This window comes from Struthio camelus, chromosome 12 (assembly GCF_040807025.1).
Source record: "Struthio camelus isolate bStrCam1 chromosome 12, bStrCam1.hap1, whole genome shotgun sequence".
In the NCBI taxonomy this organism is placed as follows: domain Eukaryota; kingdom Metazoa; phylum Chordata; class Aves; order Struthioniformes; family Struthionidae; genus Struthio; species Struthio camelus.
The window spans coordinates 4,373,985-4,400,963 of NC_090953.1; the positions used below are offsets into that span (position 1 = coordinate 4,373,985).

Sequence of the window (26,979 nt, forward strand, 5' to 3'; positions counted from 1 at the left end):
ACAGGAATCGATCCTTCCCCCAGGGTGCTCGCAGATTCTGGTGTTAGCAAAGACCCAAAGACTTGGTCTGATACATGCTATGATGTCCCCGCTGTCCCCATGTAGGTCTGATAGAGAAGCTGCACTGCTCCCACTTTATTTCTGACACTACGGTGCCGTTGTGATAAGCACAGATCCCGAGGTTGCAGCTGAAGTTTCTTCATGCAGAAGGTTTGTCCTCCCCATGCCTAGCAGCAGAGGTCCTGTCGTGGTGCCTCTCACAAGTTATGCTTGCTGTGCCAAGTGTTTGGGGGCCAGAAAAGGTCATCGTCCAGTGTGGCTCATACCTCTCAAACTGCTTGTTGCGGAAAGAAGCTCCCAAACAGGAATCTTTGAATTCCACGAACAAAAGTATTTCTAAATGATTACATTATTGCCTCTTTAGAACACACAGTGGAAAATTATGCGGCAGTCCGGAAGAGGTCTTCTCTTTTGTAGTCTCTGCGCAGAGGAGACTATGTTCCTCAAACGCTGTTGTTAGCATCTACAATACATTTGCCAAGGTGTCAGAGGCCTTCTGCTCATCATCTCCAAGAACTGCCCTCCAAGGGGCATGTGCAGCTCCTCTGAAATCGTAACAGTTTGCATGAGAAAGAACAGATGCAGCCGTCCAAGGTTGTGGCTATTTCTTTCATGGCCCTGTTGAAAGTCAGAATGAAAAACCAAGCTTTTCTTGTACTGTGTCTGTTCTGCAAAGTCTAAAAGTATGGAGTTGACAACAAGGAAGAGAAATCCCGAGACACAGTATATTTGGTGGGAAAGTAATTTGGCATCCTCCTCGAGTCTGGCCTTTAAATGAACACATCAACAGCGAGTCTCTCTATTCCTCTTCTCGTCTGGATCTGTGAAGGAGGCAGTCCCTCTCTGCTGGAGAGGGAGAGCTGACTCATTTGCCCCGTGGGTCAGAGCCTGAATTTGAGCAAGGGAGAGCCATGTGCAAAACAGCAGTTTTCACCAGGATTCATCATTTGGACATTATGCTAGAGACAAATTCTCAAGCATTAGCTATGATAATTAGTCATTAGCACCTATGGTGCTCCGCTTCTTTAACAGCCGTAGGATAGAACATTTGTTAATATTTAGGGTTGTTTTCTTTGGTTTTGTTTCTATTAAGTCGGAACCTTTTGGAAGCGTAGCCCTCAATTGCTGCCCAGTCTCCTAAGGTTTGCACAATTGAAACTAAATATCCCAAAATGGCACACTTGTTGCAGTCTGGTTACTCCTGAGGTACAAAATGCTTTTGGATTATGTTCCGGTTGATGCTTTAAAAACCTGCATCTGTATCTCCAGAGAAACAGTTACTGGCTTTGTGGAATGAATGATGGCATCTGCATAGTCTGTGTGTCAGATATGCCCAAGGGGAAGGATGTTAACCCGAATGAGCAATGGGCTTCTTCAGAGAGTTGTATGGGATTGCACTAGTCTTTCCTTTTTACACAGCTAGCCTGATTCAACCTGCTCCCCTAATCTGAAATGTGGGAGAGCCGAGGAATGATTCTTTGCTCCCCGATGAAGAAGAGCAGGATCCTGGATCCTTGCTTAGACCGGGAGGAAAAAGCTCAGTTTAATGCAGGGCCAAAAACAGGGAAGTTCTCCTCTACTTCTTAGCCACAGGGTCTCAGTTAGTTTTGAGGTGACACGGACTGCTCCCAGCGTAGGTTCCTGGTAACGAGGCCGTCAAACCGAAGGTTAGAGGCAAAGTGCATGATGCCAGTTTTGGAAACAGATAAATTTTGCAGGTTCTCTCTTTCTCTTGCCAAGCTGGGAATTCGTTAAAGTCTGTTTGGTTTGAGAAACTTGCATAGAATTTTTGAGCTTTTCTACTTGCTTAAATGAGAAAGGGTAGGGAGAAGGACAGTTTATTTAATTAAACAGTTACATGGGATCATTAAGAAAAGATTAAACTGCAGCAGTAACTCTGCTAATTCTCAGATTCTTTAGAAATTCAATGACCTTGAGTTTGCTGTACTTGAAACTTGTCTTAGATACTTGGCTTCCTTTCTCACATACTTTGGAGAGAGGAGAGCAGTACACAAGGCACTGCGAGGCTCTTAAACGAAACAGGCCCTGCTTCACTTAGTATCATGTAAGAGAAGGCAGCCCTGTTGACAAAAATAAACGTCTTACTTAAGAACATGTTTTGAATTATTTTACTGGGAGGTCACAATATATCACAGCCAGGCCTGCCTCTGTGTCCCCAGCAGCCTGCTATGGAGATGCTGCGTAGCAGCCGTTTGGGATGTCCAGCTGATTTTCTTGCCCCTCTTAGTTAATAAAACAAGGCAGTTGAGGACCAGTGATACATCATTAAACGTGTGTGAGAGAAGTAACTTGACAAAGGGATCGCATCATTTAATTGTATTTGGGAATCCGCGCCCCAGTGCTTCGCCTGTTGGCTCAGCGGGAAGGCTGATCTCCCACTGCTGAGTGGTATTTCCTGTGTCCTTTCCTGGAATGGCAATCGCAGAGGTTGCAGGGATGAAAGAGTGGCCAAGTTCACTGGAAATGAGTGTTTATTCATTACTTCTGCGTGTTTGTCTCCACCAGAATAATTCTTGCCACGAGTCACTTCAGTCCTGACGGTGCTTAGCTGTGGGATCGCACATAAAGCATCAGGAGTTAAAATGGAAAGTTCGTCACAAATAAGAGTACTTAATACTCAAATTTGTATCCGGAAAGGTCACTGCAGTCTCCCCCTCCACCACTCGCCCCCCTCCTTTCAGTTTGGTCTACAGGTCTAGCATTTTATCAAGGCTGAGAACCAGAAAACCAATGATCCATGTGGATTAATTGCTTTTAAGTGCAGCTACGATTATTTCATTAGGCGACTCGGGATTTGGATGCAAGGCAGCTTTCATTGCCCTTCAGCCCCCCCAACATAAGCTACACAGCAGCAGTGCTCGTACCTCCGCGTAGCACATCCGTGGAAGGAGCCCGAGGCGAGCGGCACTGGGCGCTTTCGGCAGTAAAGCGCCCAGGCTGGGCAAGGGCAGTCGCGGACCTTCTTGCTGTGGAGCCTCTTGCAGAAGAACAGCCCCTCACCAGCTGCGGAGAGCAACCTGCTCCCAAGGGAAGTACTCACGAGCTAGGTGACATTAGCCATTTTTCTTGCTTTTAATTAGGTTGCCTTTGTGTTTGAAGTACATCTTGGGCATTTAGAAGGCTGCCATGCAACGTCTTGTCCACGCTTGCTTTCCGTGAGCCTTGTGGAGCTGCGTTTTCTGGGCTGTGGCAGTACAATCTGGAGCTGTGAGAGAAAGCCCTCAGGGGCTGATCTGTGGCTGCAGGCCAGCTTCTGCATAAACTGGTCTTATTTTTTAAGTCCATTTTCTCCAGTACACTTTTTTTGGCCTGCAAAAGACTTCTTCATTTAAAACGAAGAACATAACACTCTCTCTTTCAGTTGGTCTTTTGGACAGGAGCCAGTAGTGCCCACAACAGCTGTACCACAGTTTAAACATTCAGTCTCTAATGGTTTGGGGAACATTAGGGTTTTTAAGGCTTCGACAGGTCTAGAGTAAATAGTGGTCAATAAAGAGTAGCTCTTCTTTGTATCCCTGCGCTCTCAGCGCTCTGCGCTAGAATAAAGCATGCTTAGAATATAATCGGTGCAAAATTAATATCCATGAAAGGCTCTTTTCTTAAAGGATCCTAGAGAAACCTGTCTCTCTAAAAGCAGAGTTTGCATACGTGTTCACCCAGCAAGAATCTGGTACTAGAGTCCTGTGAAGGTTTGCACGTAACGTCTGCTAGAGACGTGTACGTTCTGGGCTTGGGTCACGCCGGAGCGTGTGCATCTTTAACGGCTGCTACGTGGGAGGAACAAATACATAGCAGGTATTCGCTTGCCTGCCTCCCCCCCACCGCTGTCTCTATTAATGGTGGACACAAAAGGTAGCGGTGCTTCTTCCTTATGGCTTTCCAGGACTGTGTGGCATCAAACACCTGCGTGTGCTCCCAGGGAATACTTAACGCAGGGTCACGGACCCAAACGAGGTAGGCGCTGTTGGCAGCAGTGGGCGATAGCCAGGCGTTACCCACGTCGTGATCTAGCCCAATGATCTAACCCGTCGCCCGGCCCTGTCCGAGCCCTGCCGGGCCCGGCGTGGGGACGGCCCGCGGGGCGCTGCTGCCGGAGGCGCCCGCAATCGATGCGAAGGAAACACCCACCGTCTTGTGAAGGAAAGCACGTGGGCATCGCAGCACTTGAGGGCTGTGACCGTCTCAACGGGCTCCTCAGCCCTTACAGGGTTTGTGGGGCGGATTTTGGCTTTAGTGACCTGCTGACCTTCAGTTATAGCCCTTCATACAACCGTGCAGCAAGTTTGTAAGTCATTACGCTATCTGTAGGTGATTTGTTAACCCCTTCTAAAACTCTTCTGCGTGTTTAATACTAAAATGTGGTATATACCGGTTCTTAAATGGAGACTGCGGCCCGCAGGATGCTGGAGCTTTCGACGGCTATTTCTGCTCGCTAAATGCAAGGAGGCAAGAGTGGCGGAGGTAGGAGAGGGGGGAAACTTCGTAGGAAAAATAATGAAAGTGCCAGCCCTGCAAGGCATTCTTCTGAAAAAACAGGATTATATAAAAGTCTGGCTACTGCGGTGCATCTTATTAATTGACTGTAGCGTTGACTGGAGCGAACGGTTTGTTGCAGTCGTCGCCTTTTTGGCTGGCGCAAGGTGGATGTTAATAGGTTTTTCTGTTGTAAATTGCTTTGGGTTGAAGCACCAGTAAAGTCTGGCTGAGATATTTATTTTCAGTTCAGTTCTCTAACTTAGCCAGTTTTTGGAAAAGGAAAGAAGTATTATGACAAGCTCCAAAGTTAGCCTGCGCTGTTATCGGGTTATTCCTACATAGCAAGCCATTTAAAATACTCGTGTTGATTTTATTTAGGAGAGTTTGTTTGGGGTTCATAGCTTCACTTGCTTTCAGAAGTTTCATAACATTTTCCTACCCATCGGTATCCTATTAAAACTTTGTTGTGTAATCTAAAAAACCTTGCTGCTTCTCATAGTTTCTTCTTGTAGCTAATTCAGAATGCCCTAGAAGGGAGTTTTGGAGTGAAAAGCATGCAGGCTGCATGGTCTCGATTTTGTTTTCTTATAAATTGAAAACAAGGTTTGAAATTAAGTCCCATTGTCAATTTTCCTTTAAATAGTAGCTCCCTAATGAAGTGTTTTTTAAGAATATTTATCTAACATCACAATGTTCTTTGGAAAGCTTGTGCCAGTGGTTGGATCACAGTTAAAACGTTGAAATCTGCAACCTGTAACTATACACCTTGTTGCTATATGCACTTAATACTTCTAGTTGTGTGTTACAGAGGCTAGATCAGTGGAGTCAGCTTGGAGTGAAAAATACACGTGCGGGTCTGCCGCGTGTGGCTGGTCCTGTGCCTGCGGCACGAGCTCTCCGCCGCAACGAGCCGCGCTTGCAAGGCTGAGAGCCAGCGGGTGCGATTTGAAGTCGCCACCGTCCTCGAGCCCTGAACAGAAACGGCAAGGTTCAGAGTGGACCAAAAAAAACTATAGTGTTATTAGTAGAGAGTCACAAGTGAAATGGGAAGAGCAGACTGCGGGAGAGCGGAAGAACATGAGGTTCGTTCAGTTTGGATAACTCTGCTGGACGTAGGATTAGCCCAGCTAACCTCTACCTATAGCACGCTTTTAAATCTTGCTTAACTGCTAAAGGGATATACATCTTGACAGATGGCTCATCTCTGATTTGCCAAGAGGCCCTAGCCAAGATGTTCTCCTTTGGCCGCATTACTGTATGATATCTAATAAGAGACGGTCTCTGGCCTGAATTGCTTTCAGACGTAAAAGGCGGCGTAAGGACCTAAGGGGAGAGTGGCGAAGAAGGGGAACTTGGGCAGGAATGGGTGACAAGGGGGTTTGTCCTGACCCATGAATAAATGTACTTTCTTTCTGAGTCCAGCTGAAACTCCTTCCTCCTTTGAAATCAATTCCATTTGTTCAGATTAAAATCCACATGAGCAATTCTGAGCGTATGCGGGTTGCTCCTGTGCTGTCCACAGCGATGTGCTGCACTTTAGGTTTAAGTATGTGCACATCTGGTTTGTTAAGGTAGCGGCGATTAAATCCAGGTGTAAGTTTATCCCTTAGATTCAATGTCTGTCGACAATAATGGGAAAAATGCCATTGGAGGCCTAATAAGGAAGGGCTTCTGCTGTGCCCGAACAGCTGGCAGAAGCGTCACTTGCCCTGTCTAAGGGATGCGTGTGCGATTTTCATTTTAGTGCTCCATTTTAATTGTTACCCTATTTACATTTAAGTCACCCTCTCCTGCGTTTTGGATTTTAGCTGTTTGCTAATTTTTATAGCCTTTTTATGCATGCTTTATTGATGGTATTACCTGTAGCAATTTCTGTGGCCAGCAATGTAGACTGGATCCTATAGGAAATGCAGCAGTAGCGCCTGCTCTTCTGGCAGGTTGGTGGCATTTGTATTTTGATGTAGAATCAGCCTGTGATCTTTTAAAATGTCTGCTGTCAAGGCTGGTATATAACTTTGGACTTGGGATTTTGTTTTATTTTTTTCAGATTACATTTCCCAAATTATCATCCTGGCTTGCACACGCCTTTCCTTGTATCAGCTACTGCCTGAGCTATGGAAAACTGTAAAGCTGGTTTGTCTACTTTGCTTACGTTGTGGCTTTCCACAAGGCTTCTGAATCTAATCTTAGCTTGCTATCTTGTTGTTCTGGAATAGCAATTTCCACTGTAAGGACGCTTTTTATGCCATCATACATATTTATGCTGTATTACCTAGCATGCGAGTAATTTCACATCCCTTTTATTTTCTGTTGACATTTCTAAAACTGACAGGGGAGCTGTGCCTTTTTTTAATCTTTTTTGTTTGGTAATGCAATACTTTGAAGAGCACATTTGGCATCGTGGCTAAAACATACATCGAGCTCCATTTTTCATGTCTGTATGCTGTGGGCTTAATGCCTGAACCTCATTTGGGTGTAACAGAAAAAGTGTCACCATACCTTTTTATTATGTATATAGTATCCTTTATTACTACGGCCCAGAGGAAGCAGGAGACTACTAAGGGCTTTATAATGAAAATTTCATGTTTTTTTTTTTCCCCTGGTGGTGCAGTGTTTTTGTGAAAAAATGACCTTATGATCTACTTACTGCTCGGTTATTTGGATGATGGTGATATCTCTGGAATGGGCTGTAATAATCCATAGTAGATGTTTCTTTCACCAGTTTACAATGAATAATCCTCTTAATTTCCTTGAATAGCAGCTGGTATTGCTACAACCTGTGCCTAAGACCAAGAACGGCTTTATTCAGAAAGCCGCCTGGCCGCGCCAGCAAGGGGGAATTTTCTCACAGCAGGGGTAGCGGGGGCGAACTTTCACAAGTACAGCGCTGCTGAAATTGTAGCCCTGCCGAGATGCTAACTTAACTTGTCCTTTCTGTCTTCTAGATGCAGCAGCTGTTTTATGAAAATTATGAACAGAACAAAAAAGGCTATATCAGAGACCTTAGGAACAGCAAAATACACAGAGCTATAACGTTGCATCCTAATAAGAACCCACCATACCAGTATAGACTTCACAGCTACATGTTGAGTCGCAAAATAGCAGAGCTTCGCCACCGGACTGTACAGCTGCACAGAGAAATTGTCCTGATGAGCAAATACAGCAATACGGAAATCCACAAGGACGACCTCCAGCTGGGGATGCCGCCCTCCTTCATGAGATTCCAGCCACGGCATCGAGAGGAGATCTTGGAGTGGGAGTTTCTTACGGGGAAGTATTTGTATTCCGGGGCCGATGGACAGCCTCCTCGGAGAGGAATGGACTCTTCTCAGCGTGAAGCGTTGGATGACATTGTTATGCAGGTCATGGAAATGATCAACGCGAATGCTAAGACCCGGGGGAGGATCATAGATTTCAAGGAAATACAATATGGCTATCGCAGAGTGAATCCTATGTATGGAGCGGAGTACGTTCTTGACTTGTTGCTTCTGTACAAGAAGCATAAAGGAAAGAAGATGACTGTCCCTGTCAGGAGGCACGCTTACTTGCAGCAGACCTTCAGCAAGATCCAGTTCATGGAGCACGAAGAGATGGATGCCAAGGAGCTGGCCAGCAAAATTAACCAGGATTCTGGATCTCTGTCTTTCCTCTCCAATTCACTGAAGATGTTTGTTCCGTTCCAGCTCACCGGCTCCAAAGTAGAGAGGAAGGAGCTCAAAGACAAGAAGATCAACATCCTAATTCCTCTCTCTGGACGCTTTGACATGTTTGCAAGGTTCATGGGGAATTTTGAAAAAACGTGCCTCATTCCAAATCAGAACGTCAAGCTGGTTGTGCTGCTTTTCAATTCCAATTCGAACCCGGACAAAGCAAAGCAGATTGAGCTGATGAGAGATTTCCGTTCCAAATACCCCAAGGCAGACATGCAGATCTTACCGGTGTCTGGGGAGTTCTCCAGGGCATTGGCTCTGGAAGTCGGATCTTCTCAGTTTCAAAATGAGTCTTTACTCTTCTTCTGTGATGTTGACTTAGTGTTTACCACAGAATTTCTCCAGCGGTGTAGAGCCAATACAGTTTTGGGTCAACAAGTATACTTTCCAGTCATTTTTAGCCAGTACGATCCAAAGATTGTTTATAGTGGAAAAGTTCCTAGTGACAATCATTTTGCCTTCACCCAGAAAACAGGTTTCTGGAGGAACTACGGCTTTGGTATTACCTGTATTTACAAAGGCGATCTTCTTCGAGCAGGTGGCTTTGATGTCTCCATCCAAGGTTGGGGCCTTGAAGACGTAGACCTTTTTAACAAAGTAATTCAAGCTGGCTTAAAAACGTTCCGAAGCCAAGAAATTGGAGTAGTCCACGTACATCATCCTGTTTTTTGTGACCCGAATCTCGATCCTAAACAGTATAAAATGTGCTTGGGGTCCAAAGCTTCAACTTATGGGTCGACACAACAGCTGGCTGAACTATGGTTTGAAAAAAATGACCCAAGTTTTGGGAAAAGCAGCAATACTAATGGCTCAGTGAGGACAGCCTAATGTCCAGCTATGCTGGAAAAGACTTTTTTTTTAATTATCTAATTTATTTTTGGGAAAATGTTTTTTGATAGTTCACTTTTAAAAGACCACACAGGATATATTTTAGAAATCATTGTTGTTTTCTTACAAAGAGCTCATTTTGAGAAGAACAAGGCTGTTGGTTTTTTGTTGTTGTGTTTTTGCTTTTAAACAAAACTGTGATCAATATTTGCCTTCAAACAAAAATTTGTTTAAGAATGATCTGACAGATCTGCAGAAGTCTGACTTGAATTAGAATTTCCTTATGAACAAAAGATTGTTTTCTACCTTTTCCGTTGCTGTCTTCATTGCTAGGATTCTGTAAATTGGGACCTGAATGTTCAAGCAAAGTGACAAAACACTGTATCAAAATGTTTTGTTGTGACTGCTGCGTTACAAAGAGTCTACTTATTGTTAAAAATAGCCATTATTTTCCAAAAATTGCATTAGAACAAAACAAATCAGCGTGGCAATGGCAAGGGTCTTAGCTGCAGGAGTTTTTCAAATGGCTGCTTATTTCAGTTAAAAATATACTTCTACTTATTGTGGCCAGGCAACTTTAAGGGAGGGGAGAAAGTAAGCACAACCTGCTATCAGATTAGTCCTTGTAGCAATTTTTGTCTTTTATATTTGGTCCATATATGGATCTAATGTTTTAAGAATCCATGATGGATTCTGTGTCTTATTCTAAACCGCTGTCCTGCCTGGAGCTGAGACGACGTCGTAAAGACAAGTTAAAGTGTAACGAGGGAAGGGAGAGGATGGGAGACGAGAATCTCTTGCAGCAAAGCAGCAGTACACAGTGGAAAATTAGAGATCCCCAGTAATACCTTTGAAAAGCTTATATACAAGGTGTACTGCGGCGGATGGATTACATTAATGTTGTTCAGACAGTTACATGATGTTAATGGGAACAATTATTACACTATTTGATTACTAGTTTTGTTTTTGGTTTTTTTTTTCCGTATCTGATAGACCTTTAATTTATTTAATATCCATTGTTTTAGGTTCTTGACCTTTCCTTGAATATCTGTTAGTCATTTTAATATTTTATATATATATATATGTGTGTGTAAATATATATATATATATATTAGGAATGTATTGCATCTTCTCACTGTTAAGGTAGTGTACATCATACTTGCAGTAAATGATCTCCAAAGATTACTTTCTAAAGTATTTTTTCATGGATCTGTTTTTCTCAAATTTCCTTAACATTTTTCGGAATGACTTAAGTAAGCTTAGGAATTTTTTTGATACTAAAAGAGGAACTGGGGATGGGGAGGCTGAAAACAAGAAAAGCATGATCCCTGTGAATTAACACCTAGCAAGGTTAAAGAAAATATACAAAATAAAGTGCCTTAAAGCCAGCTAAAGGGAACCCTTTCCACTGAGACTTCAACAGTGAATGGAAAATGTCATTGAAGCAGATGATAATATATTGGGACCTACCTACCTACCTACCTGTAAATATCTTGCTCAGCAGGAACAAAAAATAAAAACCAGCGAACAATATATTTTTCTACTGCATCCTCCAGCACCGTTTTGTCTCGTTCTCAGTTCCACTTTACCTACTCTTTGGGAAGTGGCGAAGAGTGAAAGAAAGGAGAAAAACCAATGCTTAGGTTGTTGCCGTGTTTGAGGGGATCTTATGGAGCAATCGCTATTCCAGTAGAAAAAAAAATAATCATTGTTTACACATGTATGGAGTATGAACTGCAACTAGTGTAGATTCGATGTCTTATAATGTTCATCGTTTTTTGGTGACAGTCCCAAGGATGTAGGTACTTGGATGGATACAGTGCATGGTGTTTTTTTTTTTTTTTTTAAGATTTGCTTCTAAGATGCAATAAAGATTTTTTTTTTTTATTTGCAATCTGAGCTCCTCGTGTCCTCTGCCTCGGTCCGCGTCTTTCTGCGCTGCGTGGGCCCAGGCGGGAAGGTCACTCACGTTTGGGGAGTGAAGCAAGGCAAAAGGCGGGGTGGGGGGGCATCTCTCACCCAGCGTTTTGACCTCGGTGTTGCGTTGTGGCCTGGAATAAGGTTTGTGCCACGTAGCAAAGCTTTGGGAGAGGGAGCACGGTCTGTTCGTGGGTCGCGCCGGAGCGTGGTGGGCGCTCCCGCTGCTCTGAGCTCCCTGGGTGGTGTCACGGAGGGCTCGCGAGCGCTTTTGCTGCTAACAAACATCCGCAACCATCACCTTAAAGAGCATGCGGTGGCAGGGCCGGTGACTGCGTGACGTTTTGTCTCTTCAGGACACGGTAAGAAGAATTATTAAAAAAGTGTTGAGCGCTTATTTGGTAATAGCTCTGCCAGTTTTATCACAGTTGTTCAGTATTGGTGGGAGGCTTTTTTATGGGAAAAATTAAGCCCCCCCCCCCCCCAACAGGAACACCGGAGGGACTACAGAATTGCTTCTTCACGCTAGCGACTAAGAAAAATAATACTAGCATTTGGGGCTGCAGAAAAGTGCTTGAAAAATATGACCCCTAAAAGAGCTGAACAAGAAGGCTGGGGGAAAAAAAGCCTTATATTTATACTGTATTTATTAACTTTTATGATTATGTAAGGTTTTTGGTTTTTTTTTTAGCCCATAACAGGTGGAGAACGGAGAAAACTAATGAAAAGCACCCGTCTGATATTAGATTGTTTTTGTTCAGTTATTGCAATGCCGATTCAATTACCAAATTTGTTCAAGGTGCATTAAAAGCAGGTTTTACACCAAACTTGAGGCCACGCATCTTAATTCACACATATTTTATGGCCTTGCAGCTTAAAAGTAATCATCTGTTTTAAAGTTAAATTTTAAATTATAGCCCTCTATGATAAAGTCTAACCTTATAAAAATCACTTTATACTAAAATAAGCCGCATTTGCTGGCCGAGCGTTAAAGAAACGGCGCGGCACCGACCAGCGAGGGCGAAGCCACCCTCTGACCACAGGCACTTTTGGTGCGGGACCATGGCAGGTGCCGTTTCCCCAGTTTGCGTGGTTCAAGGCGAGCTTTACTCAACGCGGAGAAGCCCGTGAGCCCTGGGAAAGCGTGGGAATAGCTGCTTGCCTGCAGGCTGCAAAGAAGAACAAGGAGCGAGGACAACGCGCTGCTGCCCTTTGGAAACCTGGAAGAGCGGGGACGCGCAGGGCCGCTGCGGGGCCAGAGGCTTCCCGTGCTCGGGCAAACGATTTCAGACGCAAAAGGCGCCTTTTCCCCCCTCGCGCTGGCGGGTTTTACCACCCGGCGCCCTTCCCTGCGCCGCCTGTGATGTTACCACCGACGCGGCACGGGGTTAAAAAAGAAAAAAAAAAAAAGAGCGTCTTTCTTTGCTCTTTTCTTAGCTTATTTCTTTGCTCAAGAAGAAACAGCAGCGTAAAGAGACCGGCGAGCTGCCGGCCCTGGCCCGGGCAAGGCCCCGCGCTGCCGTTTGTGACCGTAGCGCTCAGCCCGACTAGTCACAGGTTAAATATTTATACGTAACTTTGCAGAGTCAGAGTCCGTGGAAACATTTCAAGTTTTGGTCCTTTAGGCACAGCGGGGTTTTTATTGCCCTAAAAATAAGTTACCAGCTCTGTGCTCCAAGCAGCTTCCCTGGACCTGGCTATACGGTTCCTTTCAGCGGACTCAGCAAGAAAGGCCCTACTAAACCCAAAGCTGCTTAGTCTGGCGTTTTTTTCCTTAAAGGTCTAACTTTACATTGCAAATTATTAGACTAAGTCTTTTTGCATGAGTACTTGCTAAAAATATTCCGCTTGCGCAGCCAAGCTCGCTCAAGAGCTCGCTGGAAAAACAAAAAAAAAAAACAAAAAAAAAACCAAAAAACCCCTCTTTCAGCGACACTAAAAAATCGCCAGCCGGGTTTGGGGAGCAGCTCAGCAGCTCGCGCACGTCACGCTCGGCCTCCGCTGTGTCGCCTGTGACAGTCCCGCACGTGGAGCCGTTTTAAACGACTATTTTTGAGCCCAGCTCTGTGCGAGCTTGGTGCCTGGCGGTCAGGGAACAGCGTTATCGCGCAGACGGGAGCAAATTGAGATCCACCCCCCTCCCCCCCATATTCGCCTTCGAGGGCCTGCCGGGGCTGGCGGGCAGCGTTGCGGCAGCACTTCCAGACTCGTCCCGACCGGGCGCTTGGCCCGCGTCCCGGCTTCGCCTCACCTCGGCTCTCCCGGCCCCGGCTGGCCCCGCGCCCGCGGACGCCGGCTCCCTCCTGCGCTGTTTCACCTGGCTGCTTCGGCCAGTGGCGCCTGCGCTTCTCGCTTGCAACCCCTCGCCGTGGCTCTCCCAGGCGCCCGGAGCCCCTTCTGCCCACCAAAACCGTCGGCCAGCCGCGACAGCCGCCTGCCACCCGTTAAAGCCCATTTAGGAATTTGGTGAAAAAAGCCGAATTAACAGCGAGCGCTAGCGCGCCGCACGCGGCGCCGGCTGTACTGACTGCCGCGCTTGGATCTCTGCTCTCCTCGACCTGTAGCCGCTCCGAAGTCGCCCGCGCGCTGGGCTCGAGAGCGCCGGCGAGCAGGGGCGCCCCAAACCCGCCGCCTGGCCCCCAGCTAGGGCTTGGCTTTGGCATGCTGTGCTTACACGGCGATTCGGGGGCACGAGCGGCCTTGTCTCGCCGAGGTCGGACGGGAGGGAGGGGAGGCGCCGGCGCGCGGCAGCGGCTCCGCGAGCCCCCGCCTGCCCCGCAGGCCCCCTCGGCCCCTCTCGCACCGGGCGCGCGGGAGCGCGGAGCCCCCGGCGACGGTTTCCGCGGCCTGCAGAGACCGGCGCGCGGGGCCGGGCGCTTGGCACGGCAGCGAAACGGCTGCGCGTCGGTGCGGGGGCCGGGGCGGGCCGGGGGCGCGTGCGGTAGGCCCGGGCACGTGGCGCCGTGCTGCGAGCCCGGGAGCCTGCCATGCCCCCAGGTTTGGCTGCAAACGGCCCGGGAGAGGCGCTCTTCCATCGCGGGGTGGCCGCGGCCGGCGTAGACCCGTCGGGCGAACGTTTAACGATGAAGAGCAAAGCGGGGTGGGGGGGGGATGCAAACCCACCCCAGAACGACCGCCCCGGGCACCCGACTACTTTAAACTTAACTGCGACGCAGGTTTAAGCATCAAAACCAGGAAAGAGAGGAAACGGGCTGGTTAAACGCCGGCCGGCCGCGTGCGAGCGGGGCGCGAGGCCAGGCGCAGGGAGACGCAGCCTTGCGGCGGGGCTGACCCCCCCCCGGGACGCCCTCGCTGTCCCCGCGCCGCCGCCGTGTCGAGCCCCCGCTCAGGGTTTTGCGGCCAAATCTTCCCCTCTCTGCCGCGGTGGGAGGAAGCGGGTCCCCCTCCGGCCGCGGTGGGCGCCGGCCCTCGCCCGCGGTACGGTTCCCGGGCTGCCACAGGCCCCGCGCAAAGAACAGCGGTGGCGTTTCTGTGTCGCTGAGGCGGCGAACGCCCTTGGGGAGGGCGCGGGGCGGCCCCTCCGCGGCAGGGGGGCGAGGATGGCCGGGGCGAGCCGGCCGCGCGGGTTTGGCACGCCGCCTTTACCAGCCAACCAGGGGTTTTGCAGGGCCTCCGGCGCGACGGGGAGGGGGCGGCGGCCCCCCGCGCGCTCCCCGGCCCCCGCTGTCCTCGGCTCGGCAGCGGCAGTCCTCCACGAAACCGAGAAAGCCAGCAGCTGGGGGGGACCGAAGCAGCCAGGGAGCCGCTCCGCAGAGGCCAGAAGGGCTCAGGCTGCCCCGCACCGCGCTCAAAGGCCCCTTTGTGCTCCGCGGCGGCGGTTGCTCCCGCCGGGAACGCGCCGCAGGCCCGCTGCCCCGCGCCGCGGCAAGCGGCGGTAAAGCCGCTATGGGGCTGCCGGCGGCCTCGACGCCCGCCCCGGGCCCCGGCGCGCACGTAGGAGCACCCCACGTCCCGCGCGACACGTGCTCCCCGTTATTTGCCTTCTCCTAGGCCCGGCGCCCGGAAACGAAACGACGCGCTCGCAGAGAGCAGGAGGAGGGAAGAGGAAGAACAAAACAAAGCACAACCGCCCTCTTCGCGGGCAGGAGCCGCTGCCCCGGCCGTACCCAGCCGCCGTCGGACGCTCGGGAAGAACAACGGGCCGCGGCGCACAATCGGCCTTTGTGCAGGAGGCGGCAGCCCGCGCGGGGCCGAGCGCCGCTGCCCGGCCCCCGGCCGGCCTCGCTGCGCAGAGGGCTGCCGCTGCCCCCAGGCCCCGGGCAGGGGGCTTGCAGGACCACGCGCCCGCTGCTGCGCCCCAGGACGAGGCAGAAAGAGCGGGCGGCGCTGGAGCATTTCTCGCGGTTTTTCTCGGCCGCGGGGCTGGGGCAGGAGCGAGAGGCCGCCAGCCCTCGGGGCAGCTGTGAAAACGCCTGGCAAAGAGGCGCCAAGACCCGCGGGCGCGGGGTGCCGAGGAAGCGCCGCTGACCCAGTGCCATCGGGGGGGGGGGGGGAGGAAGCTGTTTATTTGCCGATACGCTGTTGTGTCTGAAGGAGGGTATTTTAGCAGCCTGCAACAGAAACGTGAACCACACGGTTAACCTGCCCGCTCGGCCTTGGCCAGCCTTGCCGATGCTCGGAGTCCACACAAGTGTCTTGAGATAGAAAAAAAAAACAATAAAAATTAAAAAAAAAAATTCGAACTGTACAACTTTTTACAGGGTGCTTAGCTGGGCTCACTTTTTACACTGCTGTACACGCTCGGGATAACTAAGTACGCTTGTGTTCAGAGCCAATACATCATCCTAGGCCACTAATGAAGATAAAATAAAAGCTGCAGTGAGCGGAAGCTGAACAGATACACAGGCAATTTAAGCTCCTTAAATTCCCGAGACTCCAGAGCTGATTTACCAAGAAAACCAGGAGTGGAGCAAGGACAGCTCCTAAGCTTGGCTCCCTCCTCTCTCACAGGGGAGTATCTATCTGCTCGTCGGAGCGGCTTCACTTTGCATAGGGCTCTAGTTGCCATCGACTTTGCAACAGAGCAACTGAGCAGCTCGCTCGCTTCCTGCGTCTGTGCAGCAGCCTCGGCAGGAGCTTCTCCAGGATGTCGGCGGTAGCACTGCACCCGCGGAGCTTTTAGGAACCAGAAGCGCAGTGGCCGGCCAAAGCTCATCGCTGGTTCTTCCACCCGGAGGGGCTGGACGCCGCGGCTGCCTGGGGAAGCCTTTCGCAGAGCCGTCCGGCTGCGGGCGGCAGTCCGGGAGCGCGGGGGCCGGGCGCGCTCAGCCCCGGAGCAGGGAGCATCAGCCCCCGGGGCGCCGCACCGCCAGCGGGCCCCAACGGGCCGGCGCTCCCGGGCAGGAGCCCACTGCAGCTACCCGAGCTCGCCGGGCTGGGGGCATAAAAGCAGGACGTGTCGAAGGTGAGGAGGCCACTTAAAACAGGGAAAAAGGAAACTCCAAAGAGAGGCGTGAGCGGAGCTGCAGGAAGCGCGGGAGCGCAGAGGCATCGCCCGCCGCCGGGGTGCGTCTCCGGCCCCGCTCCGGCTCGGGCTCTGCTTGGGCTTCAGCCGCCGGCAGCCCTGCCTGGGGCTCGCCCGCGCGCCCTGCAGGCTCCTTAGCAGCAACGCCGACGGGCGCAGCCGGCCCCCTCCGTCCGCGGGGCCGTGCCCCGCAGTCCGGACGCGCTCGGAGCAGGACACCTGCGTCTTTCGCCTTCCAGCGCCACCAGCACTACCTCCTTTTCCGCATGCAGGTCTCGAGCCTTCCCAGCTCTTCGTAGGCCTGGTAGAAAACGTCAAAGTCTCTGGCGCTCCAGCCCCTCCAGACAGCCAGGCACCACTCCATGTTTTCGTTCGCAAAGCAGCACACCACCGTGTCCTTCGCTACGAGAGCAGCATCCACCAGCGCCCTGGGAAAGGAAGAGCAGAGCAGAGCGCGGCGTCAGGGGCGGGCGGGCGCGCCGGCAGCGCTGACTCACGGGCTCTCCTCGCCAGCTAGCGACGCTCCTTTTACAAGCTGCAAATCCTCGAGGAAGGAGGACGTAGCAAAGAGGGGAATCGGAAACCACGCCGCGGCAAAAGCAAGCGGTTCAGTGACGCGGGAGAAGAGTCTGAAAGGGATTCGGGTGCCTAAGCGCGCAGCCAGGCGGCTGCCGCGACATTACGAAGCTGCTGCTGATCTGATTCCCTGAATCCGCAGGCTCCCCACCCGCTGCCAGCTGGGCGTTTGCAAACGGGCCGGCACCACGCTAGGCTGCCGAGGGCCGCCGGCACCCGGCACGCGGGGGCCCGGCCGCGGGGGCACGGGGCCCGCCGGGACAAGGGCTCTACGGCGTCTCTGCTTGTTGTTTCTAACTGCCCCTAAGAAGCCATCTCCCTCCCCTCCTCTGCCAGCCCGCCCCGCGCCGCACAGCCTGGCTCTAGCTCACCGGCAACGCACGCCCGCGCGGCAGCACGCTCCCCACCCAAGCGAGTAACGGGCTTGGATGAGGCTGGCGCTAGCGACTGGTCGTTCGTCATTTCGTCCTGCCAGTAAAAGAGGGTGAGGCGGTCGCCACCGCGCCTGCGCCAGCCAGGCAGCAAAGCAGGACGAGCCGGGAACGGCCCTATCAGCCTGCCTCCTCGCAGAGCTCTTCCCCAAGGCTTTTTTATTAACTGCGTAAAGTAAAATCAACCTAACGGGACTTGTGAATAATAAAAAAACCCAAAACATCCCACTCTCAACTCACTGACGCTCAGCTGAGAAGTAGGGGGAATGGAAGGAGCTCTTTGATCTGCTGTTGCCTCTGCCCAGCGGTAACAAACGATCACCTATAATCCTTAGCGCTGCTTAGCGTCCATGTGTTTGGACAGAAACAGTACAATCCCAGACTGGGATTTAAACGATCAGCAGGAACGCCCTCCCTGCCCCATCTCTCGAGCAGTTATTTATTTACTTGGATGCTCGTTCGCCGTACGAAGCATTTTCAATGGCCGTATGTAACTGCTCTCCCCTGTGTCCCAGGAACCTCCCCCGGCCCGCGGCTGCCGGCAGCACAAAGTGCTCATTTAGAGCCGGAGCTTCAACCTGATCCACGTGAATGAAGCCACAGAGCCGCGCCGGGCTCGGCCGTAAATACGCTGCTTGTTCTGAAGGCCGGCCCGCGCCCGCCGCGCTCCAGCCAGCCCCGCCGGGTGCCGCGAGCCCGCGCCCGCCGGACGGGACCAGCGTTCGTCGCGCTGGGCAAAACGCTCTTCCCTGCAGCATCGCTGGCTACCTGGTCGCGGGGATTTCTGGGGCCCGGATCGAGGTCACAGCACCTTCCCGTGCAAGGGGAAAGCCTGTTGCTCGCCCAGCATGAGGCTTGGACGGGGCAGAGCCAGTGCCTGCCCTGTGCCATCAGTGCGGGATGAATCCTCCCTGCGCACCCAATGCCAGCAACCGCCTCTCCTCCGACGGGGACCTCCTCAGACGGTGCCGGCAGCGCAGAGGAAGCTCCCCAGAGCCCCTCCTCGGCCACCGGGAAACCGGTGGGGAAGGTGCTGTGTAGTTGAGCCTCACCCGTAGGGAGCCAGCTCCCCGGCCTTCAGCACAGCTATCACTCGGCCCCGCTGTGTGCCGGACTCCTTCTCCAGTCCAATCACGATGATATCCCCACCTCTCCTGGAACAGAAACGAGTGAGACCTCCTGTCAACAGGGACAATACAGGTTAAATATCCATCCCCTGCGCTTCAAACCCCTCCTCTCCGTACCAGACCTTCTGCTGGGAAGGAGCACCACGATGCCACCAAGGGGCATCCTGAATCTACTACAGTGAGTGTCCTTGTGTCAGTCAAGATCAGATGCCCGATAATCTCGGTCAGGGTCAAGCCCAGCTGGAGGGGATGGGACTTGCCAGAGCTGCAATGGGAGCGAGGAAGCTGCCTCCGTTTGTTGTTTCCTCAGCAGCTGGGGAAAAAGAGCTTTTACTCTCTCCACCTACTTTTTCATTCTGCTGAAAGCAAGTCCCTACAACCTTAGATTTAACCATTCTGCCTGACACTAGATAATCCTTAAAAAGCAGTTGAAAAAAAAAGATGCACCAGTGTACTGGGTGCATCGTGTCTTCATGACAAGTTGATTCCTGGGCAGATGCATCATACTGGGGAGGCAAAAGTTCCTGGACCTTCCACTGGCTCAGGCTCATTTCACACTCAGCCCAGGAAGGTTTGCGATGAAGTTGCTTTAATAAGTGACCCTACCTACCTGGGGATCCATATGAGGTCTTTGACCGGAAGAATCTTCACAGCTTGGAGATGCTGCGTGTTGTCACCAGCAGGCATAGCATCATGGTCTGGGGAAGGCTTCAGTTCCTGAAATTTGTCACACTCCTCAAAATCTGTGGAAAGTGGTGCACTAGAAGAGCTCATGGGCGAGCTGGGCAGGCTGGAGGAGGACTGGGTTATCCTGTTAGGAGGCGAGGAGGAGTAGGAAGACACAGAGCAATAATCTGTGAGTGAGTCCTGATGGTTTAGGATCTGGGTGCCAACCTCTGGGCTGTAGATAATGCTCATATCCACCAGTGAGTTCCTCTCCAGAGCTTTGCGGTTTATCGGTGTCGTAGCTGGGATGGCTGCAGAAGGCTGCTGGATCGTAAACATGTCTCTGAGGGGGCTGCAGTCTCCGCAGAAGTAGCGCGCACAGAGCTGGTAGGTGGTAACGTGATACATCACCAGGAAGTTGCTTTTATCGTCCAGACACCACACCACCTCCTCCCCGTGGCACTCGGAGTTGCACGCGATGGACGTGATCACCGAAGGGGGGCTGAAGGGCTCCAGCCTCCTGCTGATCTCCATGGTGGCGCAGTCGATGATGAGAACGCCGGGGCCATTGCTGTACCAGACCTCCGCTCCGCTGTTGGTTATCTCCATGGCCTTCACGGGGTACGGGTTCTGCCGGGGGTCGTCGTCAGAAATGTTGAATTTGGACCTGTTCGCCGTGTGGGAGCACAGGTAGGAGCAGCTGTCCCCTGGGATGCCCTGTGCCACTGAAAACACTGCTACAAGTCCATCGGATAAGCCGGCCAGCACCACGTAGGAGTTCTGCAAGGAAGAGGCAGGAGATTCGCTCTCTGGATTTTTTACTCCTGTTCAATACAAGAGCTTTCAATCCCAGGCCCTGGCTGCCTCTCCCAATCTTGTAAGTAGGCTAATAACTTTCCCCAAATCACTCAGTGATAACAGCAGCATAAAAAGAAGTTATTACATACAAGCCGCTGCAGAGCCATACTCCTCTCTCCCAGTATCACCTCTCACGTTACTGGCAACGAAGGATAGGACCTGGCAGCCTGCCCTGAAGGTTAACAAATTTGGGCTGGAATATGTTCAGAGACAGCCATCGTGGTCCCAGGAATCCAGCTGTAGAAACCCGGCTCACTTCCAAAAAGGAGGAAAGCACCATGCAGCTTTTGCTATCGGCGTGGCTAGGAGAGGAATGGAAGAAAGGCAGGGGGAAACGGAAAGACAGAGACAATCCGGCAGCTCAAAAAACCAGCTGCCAAGCGCAGCGGGGAACGTTGCGGGCCCTGAGACAAGCTGCCTCTGCGCGGACAGATGGGTTGGACGGGAGAAGGCCCGAGAGCGCTGGGCCCTGTGGCGCCCGGCCCGACGCCGCTCCGATGGGCGCCCCGGCAGCGTGAGCGGGGCCGAGGCCAGGCATCACAGCCCGGTGCAGAGCCGCGAGATGGCCGCGGCCGCCAGAGTCCGGCTCCTGCAGCCTGGCGCAGTTGCGCGGATGGAGCAAGCGCTGCCGCGCAGACTGGGAAACAGGTCTCCTGGGGACAAAACTCCCTGCAGCCTCCAGGCTTCACCAGACACTTCCCCACCTGGGAAGCAGATAAAACCATACCTACCTCAAAGGCCTTTCTGTTTCCTCCCCCCAGAGCAATGAATTCTAAAAAAAGAAAAAAACCCTTTTGCCCAGGGTTTTTTCTGCTGTTGTTATAACATCCGGCTGGACCACGCAGAGTAAAGCTATCAACGTGCCCACACGACAGCACAGCGGACCCGACACCACCACCACCACCCGCGGAGACTCCTTCCCGGCATGCCCGGATGCCGGCGATGCCTCCTGCCCCGCGAGAGCCGACAGGCACCCACCGGCACCCCTTGCTGCTCATGCACCGACAGAAAACCTGCGCCCTGCCACGGATCCTGGTTATGCCAGCCCCGTAGAGATTGCTCCCCGGCTGTTTAAGTCCATAGAGACCAAAATCAGTATCTCAATGAACTCGGATATCAAGGGGCAGATAGCACAGGGGTAAATATTAGTTTAGTGTTAGTATTGTTTGCAGGGCTCCTAAAGAGTGTTGGACAAAACCACATTATTTGCATGCGACATCTCAGTAAAACCACGAGTGTGCGGAGACCGTGTGACTAATTCAAATCACAGCAGAGTTTTACTGCAAGGGGAAAAACTAGGGAAGCAAGTGGAAAGTTGTGAAATGGCCTTGGACTTACACTCTAACTCAGTCCTGCCCTAATTCTCCAACCACTAATTAAAAGAAACCCAAATGGCCTGCAGCGTTCGGTGCCATGTCCCTGCTGCCATGTGGATCCGGTGCAAAGTCTCCTGGATCTGGACTTGCCAGGGAGTTGCATCAGTTGGTTGGAACATGGCATGCGGCTTTGCACAAGCTGGGATTATTTTTTTTCCTTTTGGAAGGAGTTTGATTATTTAAAACAGAAGAAAACAGCAGAGCAGCCCACGTTTCTCTGGTGAAAATGGTCCAACTTCTCCAATTCGAAGGACCCTGCATACTAAGTATTTCTTACAAAAACGAAAAATTTAAATCAAAATGGGAACATCTGACATTAAAAGGTATAATTTCATCTTTTCAATGACCTACAGGACATTATTGTCCAGTTGCATTATCAGCCATGTTTTAAGAGGCCCATGAGTTCCCTGATGCCACAGCTACACTGCTACTGTACTTAAGCCGGCTTCCTTAAATGTAAGGTGGGTACGTCAACTCCAACTGTTCCTACCTCAGCAGGAGACACTATTAAGCCTTCACAGTTCTCTGTGGCTTTCTCGTGTTTGATTTGAGAATGATGAATTATCCAAGCATAGTCTTCAGAAAAAAATATTTTGATTTCCTTGATTAGCGTCAGCTACTGCAAAACAGCATCAAGGCTCCCTGTTGGATTTAACAGGCCAAATTCTCCCCGCACAGGGAAATCAACGCTGCAATCGGCAGAGCTGCATCAGTTATACCCGCTCCGCTTTGCTAATTATGCTAACCCTGCCAAATCTCAGCCGGTCCTAGGATGTCACAACAGTGCAAGCAAATTTGGAAGGCATTTTATGCTTAGAGGCACTTATTACTCACAGCCTTGGAGACCAGAACCTGCTTTATCCAGCCACTGATGTTACCTCCTTATTTAGGAAACAAGGAGCAAGTATTCCTGTCCTGATGCGACTATCCTTTTGCCAGCAACCCATTTCTTTGAAAACACTGCGAAGGTCACCCGTCCCCAGGGCCGACTCGCCAGACTTTATTAGGTGCTGGTGTGGCATGGCAGCCAGGCAAAACCCTCCGAATCTGGGTAATAAAACAGCAACCAAATGCAGGCAGGGCAGCAGACTGCAGAAACCTTAAGTAACTTTCTCAGAATTCGTTTTCAACATTTCAGCTCCGCGAGGAGCCAAGAAAAACACGGCAGCAGAGCTGCACTGGCAGTCTCTGTCGTGCCAGGAGTCCTGCCGTGCCGGCGAGGAAGCCTCGGAGCGGGGCCGCGCCGCGCCGCTCCGCGCAGCACCCACGAGCCGCCTCCGGCCAGCCTGTCCCCCCGGCCGGGCTGGAGCGAGGCTCAGCGCCGCTGCCGAGGCCACCCCGAGCAGGTCCAAAAGCCCCCGACACCGCGGTCTTGGTCACATCGTCCCCTCCTTCCCCGCAGGGCTGGCACCGGACATGCTGCGGCAGGCTGCAGCTTTTAAATGCAGCTTTTGTTCTCGCCTGCTCCAGCTTTTTTTTTTTTTTTTTTTTTTTTTTTGCACGAGGCCAGAGCCTCGCACACCTTCACGTTTCTCTCCTCCTCAAGGTTTCTTTGCAAGACTGCTACACGCCAATTAGAAAGCATCTTCTTTTGCTCTTTTAACCTATTTGCTTGCTTATTTGTTTTTCTGAAACGAGATTCACAGGGAATTTTTCTTGTTTGCCAAAGGTGATGACACCGGTGACATAAAATTACACAAAAAGCTAAATTTTACATGATTTTTCCTCAGAGGCCGAGTTTTGGATTCTGGGCCCCTCTCTGCTGCTCTTAAATTTCCATGATGCTTCTTTTGGATGAAAAACTAAGTGCTGGAAATTATTTCTTTTGGATCAGGCTTCCCGAGGCGATTATAAAGAATTCCCCTTCCCAGCACCCAGCCTCAGCAAGTTACCTCCCATGCCATCAGCTACATGGCTTTCTTCCTTGGGAAAGGCCCACGTTCCCATAGCGAGCGTCTCTCTTCTCCACCAGACAATAATTACTATTTGATAACTTTGCCATAACTCACTGCTCTGCGCAGCGAGTCTGACAAGTGTAACTTCGGCCTTTCCACTTAGCTGTTCTGGAAGAACTGGCTGTTTCGAAAAACGGTCGAGTTTCCTGCCAACCTGCTCTGCACATCGCCATGGCTGCTGGTGTGGCCATTTCACTGCCAAATTCATTCATAGAAAGGAGAGAGGAAAAAGTAAGTCCAATAAGCTAAGAAGGAGTGTGCCGAAGGGCTGTGGATTGCTGGAAGCTTGGGTAGGGTCGGGGGAGGAAGGGAGGTGTCTAGACTCAATATTCCTATTGTAGGGCCTGGCATTATTTATGACATTTCCTAGGCAAGCCACACACTGAAAATAGAAACCGGGAGACATCAAGCCGTTCGTAAGCCCTGAGGAACGGCTCTGCAAAGCTCTATGACAGTGGAAAAGCTGAAAGGGAAAGGCTCGTTCCCCATGCTCGACAAAACCTCAGGCAGCACGACAAAGAAACTCGCCCTGCACATCAGAAATGAAACCGCGCGGAGGAGAAATGCTGCAGGTCTGAGAGCCAAAGAAAGCCGACAGAGGCAGCCTGCCGGCGGGTGAAATCCATCCCTGTGCCAACCTGAGCTCTGAGCCCTACTTCAGTCCTACTTAGAGCATGGTTGGAAGTGAAGCGGTCCACCTTACACTAACCATCTGCCAGTCCACGGCCATGCAGCAGTCTGAGCAAACAAGTCAAAAAGGGACAATAACGCAGACCGGACACATGGTATAAAACAGTTCCACTGTCACTCTGAGAACCGCTCCATATTGAGCTTTTAGACACACACCAGTCTGCTGGCATTTGCAAAAACTACACAGCTACCAATAATGTTGGAACATAATTATATGTTTTTATTCCAGGTGGCTGTAAGCAAACCGGAGGTAATTTAGCCAGAAAACACTTTTTATACATCTCCCAAGACTCGCCCGCAGTAGGCAGTAATGTCAGATTTCGCTTGCCAATAACTGGGTGTTAGCATTTCCAGAACCAGACAGATAGCATATAACTTTTGTCATTACCCACACGAGGGTAACAGTTGGCTGCCTTTGTTATCTAAATGTTCTCATCCAAAAATAAGGGGAAGTGTGGCTAAGCAGATAATATTTAAAGGTGATTATGCACACAAACAGCAGCACGCACACACACCAGGAAAGGAGTGGGTACAAGAGCTAGGATAAACTCAAGCCTTGCATCAGCGGTTAACGAATGTCTACTCTAATTATTCATTCATGTCCCCTCCACTTTGCTTGATCAGACTAAACCTTCTCTTCCAGCGATGTGGAAACGCAGCTGGAAAACTTCCTTGCGGAGGAATCACATATATTTGGAGTGTTCTCCCAGCAGGACCGGAAGCGCCAGCTCCGGTCCCCTGACTCGGGTTCATGCCCACACCTCTGTCTTCTGCTCTGCTGGCAGAGGCACAGAGGCCTGGAAACCTTCTCCTCGCACTGCCAAATCATTCCTGGGCATTGCAAAGTCCTTCGACATCAGCTAGAGACGAGCAGCCCTAGCGCTGGCAGCCTGCCCCAGGAGCAGATAGCCTGGGTTTCACTAGGTCCCTGCTTACCTTTTTGATGACAGGCATGACCAGGAAGCAGCTCACGGTAGCGGGAGTGTCTAAGCCCTTCTGCGGCACCTTCAGAGGACACATGCCCTGCAGCCCGTACACAGAAATCTTCTGGTCCTGCCAAAGAGAACATAAAACCCCACGGATTTCAGTCATCTTTCATGACTTCCACAATTTGAGACCAGAGCAAGATCAAAGTGGCTCCCCAAAGAGTTTTTATTTGCATTTCTGGATAGTCAGAGCCTAGGTTTCATTTTGCTGGAGAGCATCTGCCATGTCTGCGGGTGGAAAGAGGGTACTGCCTTCCCCCGAACGGCTATGGGTGATACATGCACTATCCAAAAGCCACCAAAATCAACACCACAGGAGTTTTATTATCGTGTCTAAAACAGCATTTGATGTCCCTGACTCTGCATGAATCTACCGAAGCAGGTCAGAACACGTGCCAAGAAAATTCAAACATGTATGTTATTTTGCATTAACCTGTCATTTCAAGTAAAGCTAATGTTACTTTGCACGTGAAATTACACCTGCTCTACACCCTGTAATTCTACCAAACTGAAATAGAATATCCAATGTGGAGAACAGCAACGCATTTAATTTTGATCAAAAGGGTGGAAATAAAATGCTTTAAGGTTTCTGAATTGTAATCTTTCTACACTTCTTTTTATGAAGAAAAAAAAAAAAAGGAAATATTTGAACTTTGCCTTGATTTGGGATGACATAAAGAGTCAAAATACCTTACTCTCCTAAGGGGAGAAAAAAATCATAACTTTCACTAAATTCCAGCATCCATACTAGGGCTGAGTGAATAAACCAACACACATTATTCATTCTGCACGCGTGGCCTTTTTACCCTCTTTGAATTTTAGGAATATGCTTCCATTTGTTTTAGCTTCTTTTTATTCGTTTTGTGTCAAACGATTGCGTCAACCGGCTGACACTTAACACAGCTCTTTCTGGAGAGCAGACAGAGGCCCAGAGAGAGAAATCAGCCATGCTCACTCAGTCTTTATCTTTTTAGCCGCGGTTTTCCACGGTGAATAGAAAAGCTGGGTACCAATTCCCACCAATTTTCAAGTCCCTCAGGCCTTCTGCAAAACCCCACCCATAATGCATGGTTTCTCTCACTGCCTCCCGTTATCACTTACAGACAAGGACACTTACCAGATGAAACCCTCAGGACTGATATGCCACAACCTGGAGAGTTTCACCCTGCAAAGCTGAGATTCCCATGACCGCTTTGAACACCAGGAGGCATGATTTCTACCTAGATCTCAGCTACATGACAGACGGAAACAGTACACCAGGCGATGGCAGATGCAAACTCAGGCTGCTCACCTGAGACTCCTGGCTCTACAAATTTAATAGGCTCGTTCTCTCGACGTGTTGTCTCTCCTAAGGAAGCCCGTCTTTGGCGGGGCAGTGAGGCTCAGGCGACACTTACCTCCGTGGCGGCCCAGAGAGCGTTCTGAAATTTTAACTGGCAGCACAGCTTCATTCCTGGGCAGCTCATCCGCTCCACTTCTATCACTCCTTTCTCAGGATTCACCACTGTGTAGTTTCTGAAAGGAGCAAACGCAGTTCGCTACAGCGAGCAGCTCGCCTGCAAACCACTACAGGATGGTACTCGGGGCATTTGGCCGGGATGTGCTATGATCAGTGCTTGAGACAGACCCTGCAGGTGCGGGCAATGCCGCAAGACTCGCCAGCCTCCCAAAGGCTGTCGCAAAGGGAGGGGAACCCAGAGACGCCCCTGCTCCTCCCCAGGCGGCAGACACGCAGTGGCCTCGGGGGAGACCGAAACGAAGCCATCTGACTTTGCACTGAAATGGATTCGGAGCACTTACGCAGTCTGCTGCTATAA

At 50.9% G+C, this 26,979-nt stretch overlaps 2 protein-coding genes across 2 annotated transcripts in view; one reads left to right on the forward strand and one right to left on the reverse strand.

The window, feature by feature from the left end:
* Positions 1–9,924, forward strand: part of CHSY1 (chondroitin sulfate synthase 1) — a 79,488-nt gene extending 69,564 nt beyond the window's left edge. The window contains exon 3 of the mRNA XM_068959063.1: positions 7,503–9,924. Coding sequence (XP_068815164.1) covers positions 7,503–9,095 — 1,593 coding nt within the window. The 3' untranslated portion in view covers positions 9,096–9,924. The remainder of the gene's footprint in view (positions 1–7,502) is intronic.
* A 1,717-nt stretch (positions 9,925–11,641) lies between these two features.
* LRRK1 (leucine rich repeat kinase 1) overlaps positions 11,642–26,979 on the reverse strand; it is an 83,414-nt gene continuing 68,076 nt past the window's right edge. The window contains exons 30-34 of the mRNA XM_068959062.1: positions 26,560–26,677; positions 25,113–25,229; positions 19,242–20,077; positions 18,557–18,658; positions 11,642–16,925 (exon numbers count right to left, since the gene is read on the reverse strand). Of these exons, the coding sequence (XP_068815163.1) occupies positions 16,748–16,925; positions 18,557–18,658; positions 19,242–20,077; positions 25,113–25,229; positions 26,560–26,677 (1,351 nt within the window). The 3' untranslated portion in view covers positions 11,642–16,747. The remainder of the gene's footprint in view (positions 16,926–18,556; positions 18,659–19,241; positions 20,078–25,112; positions 25,230–26,559; positions 26,678–26,979) is intronic.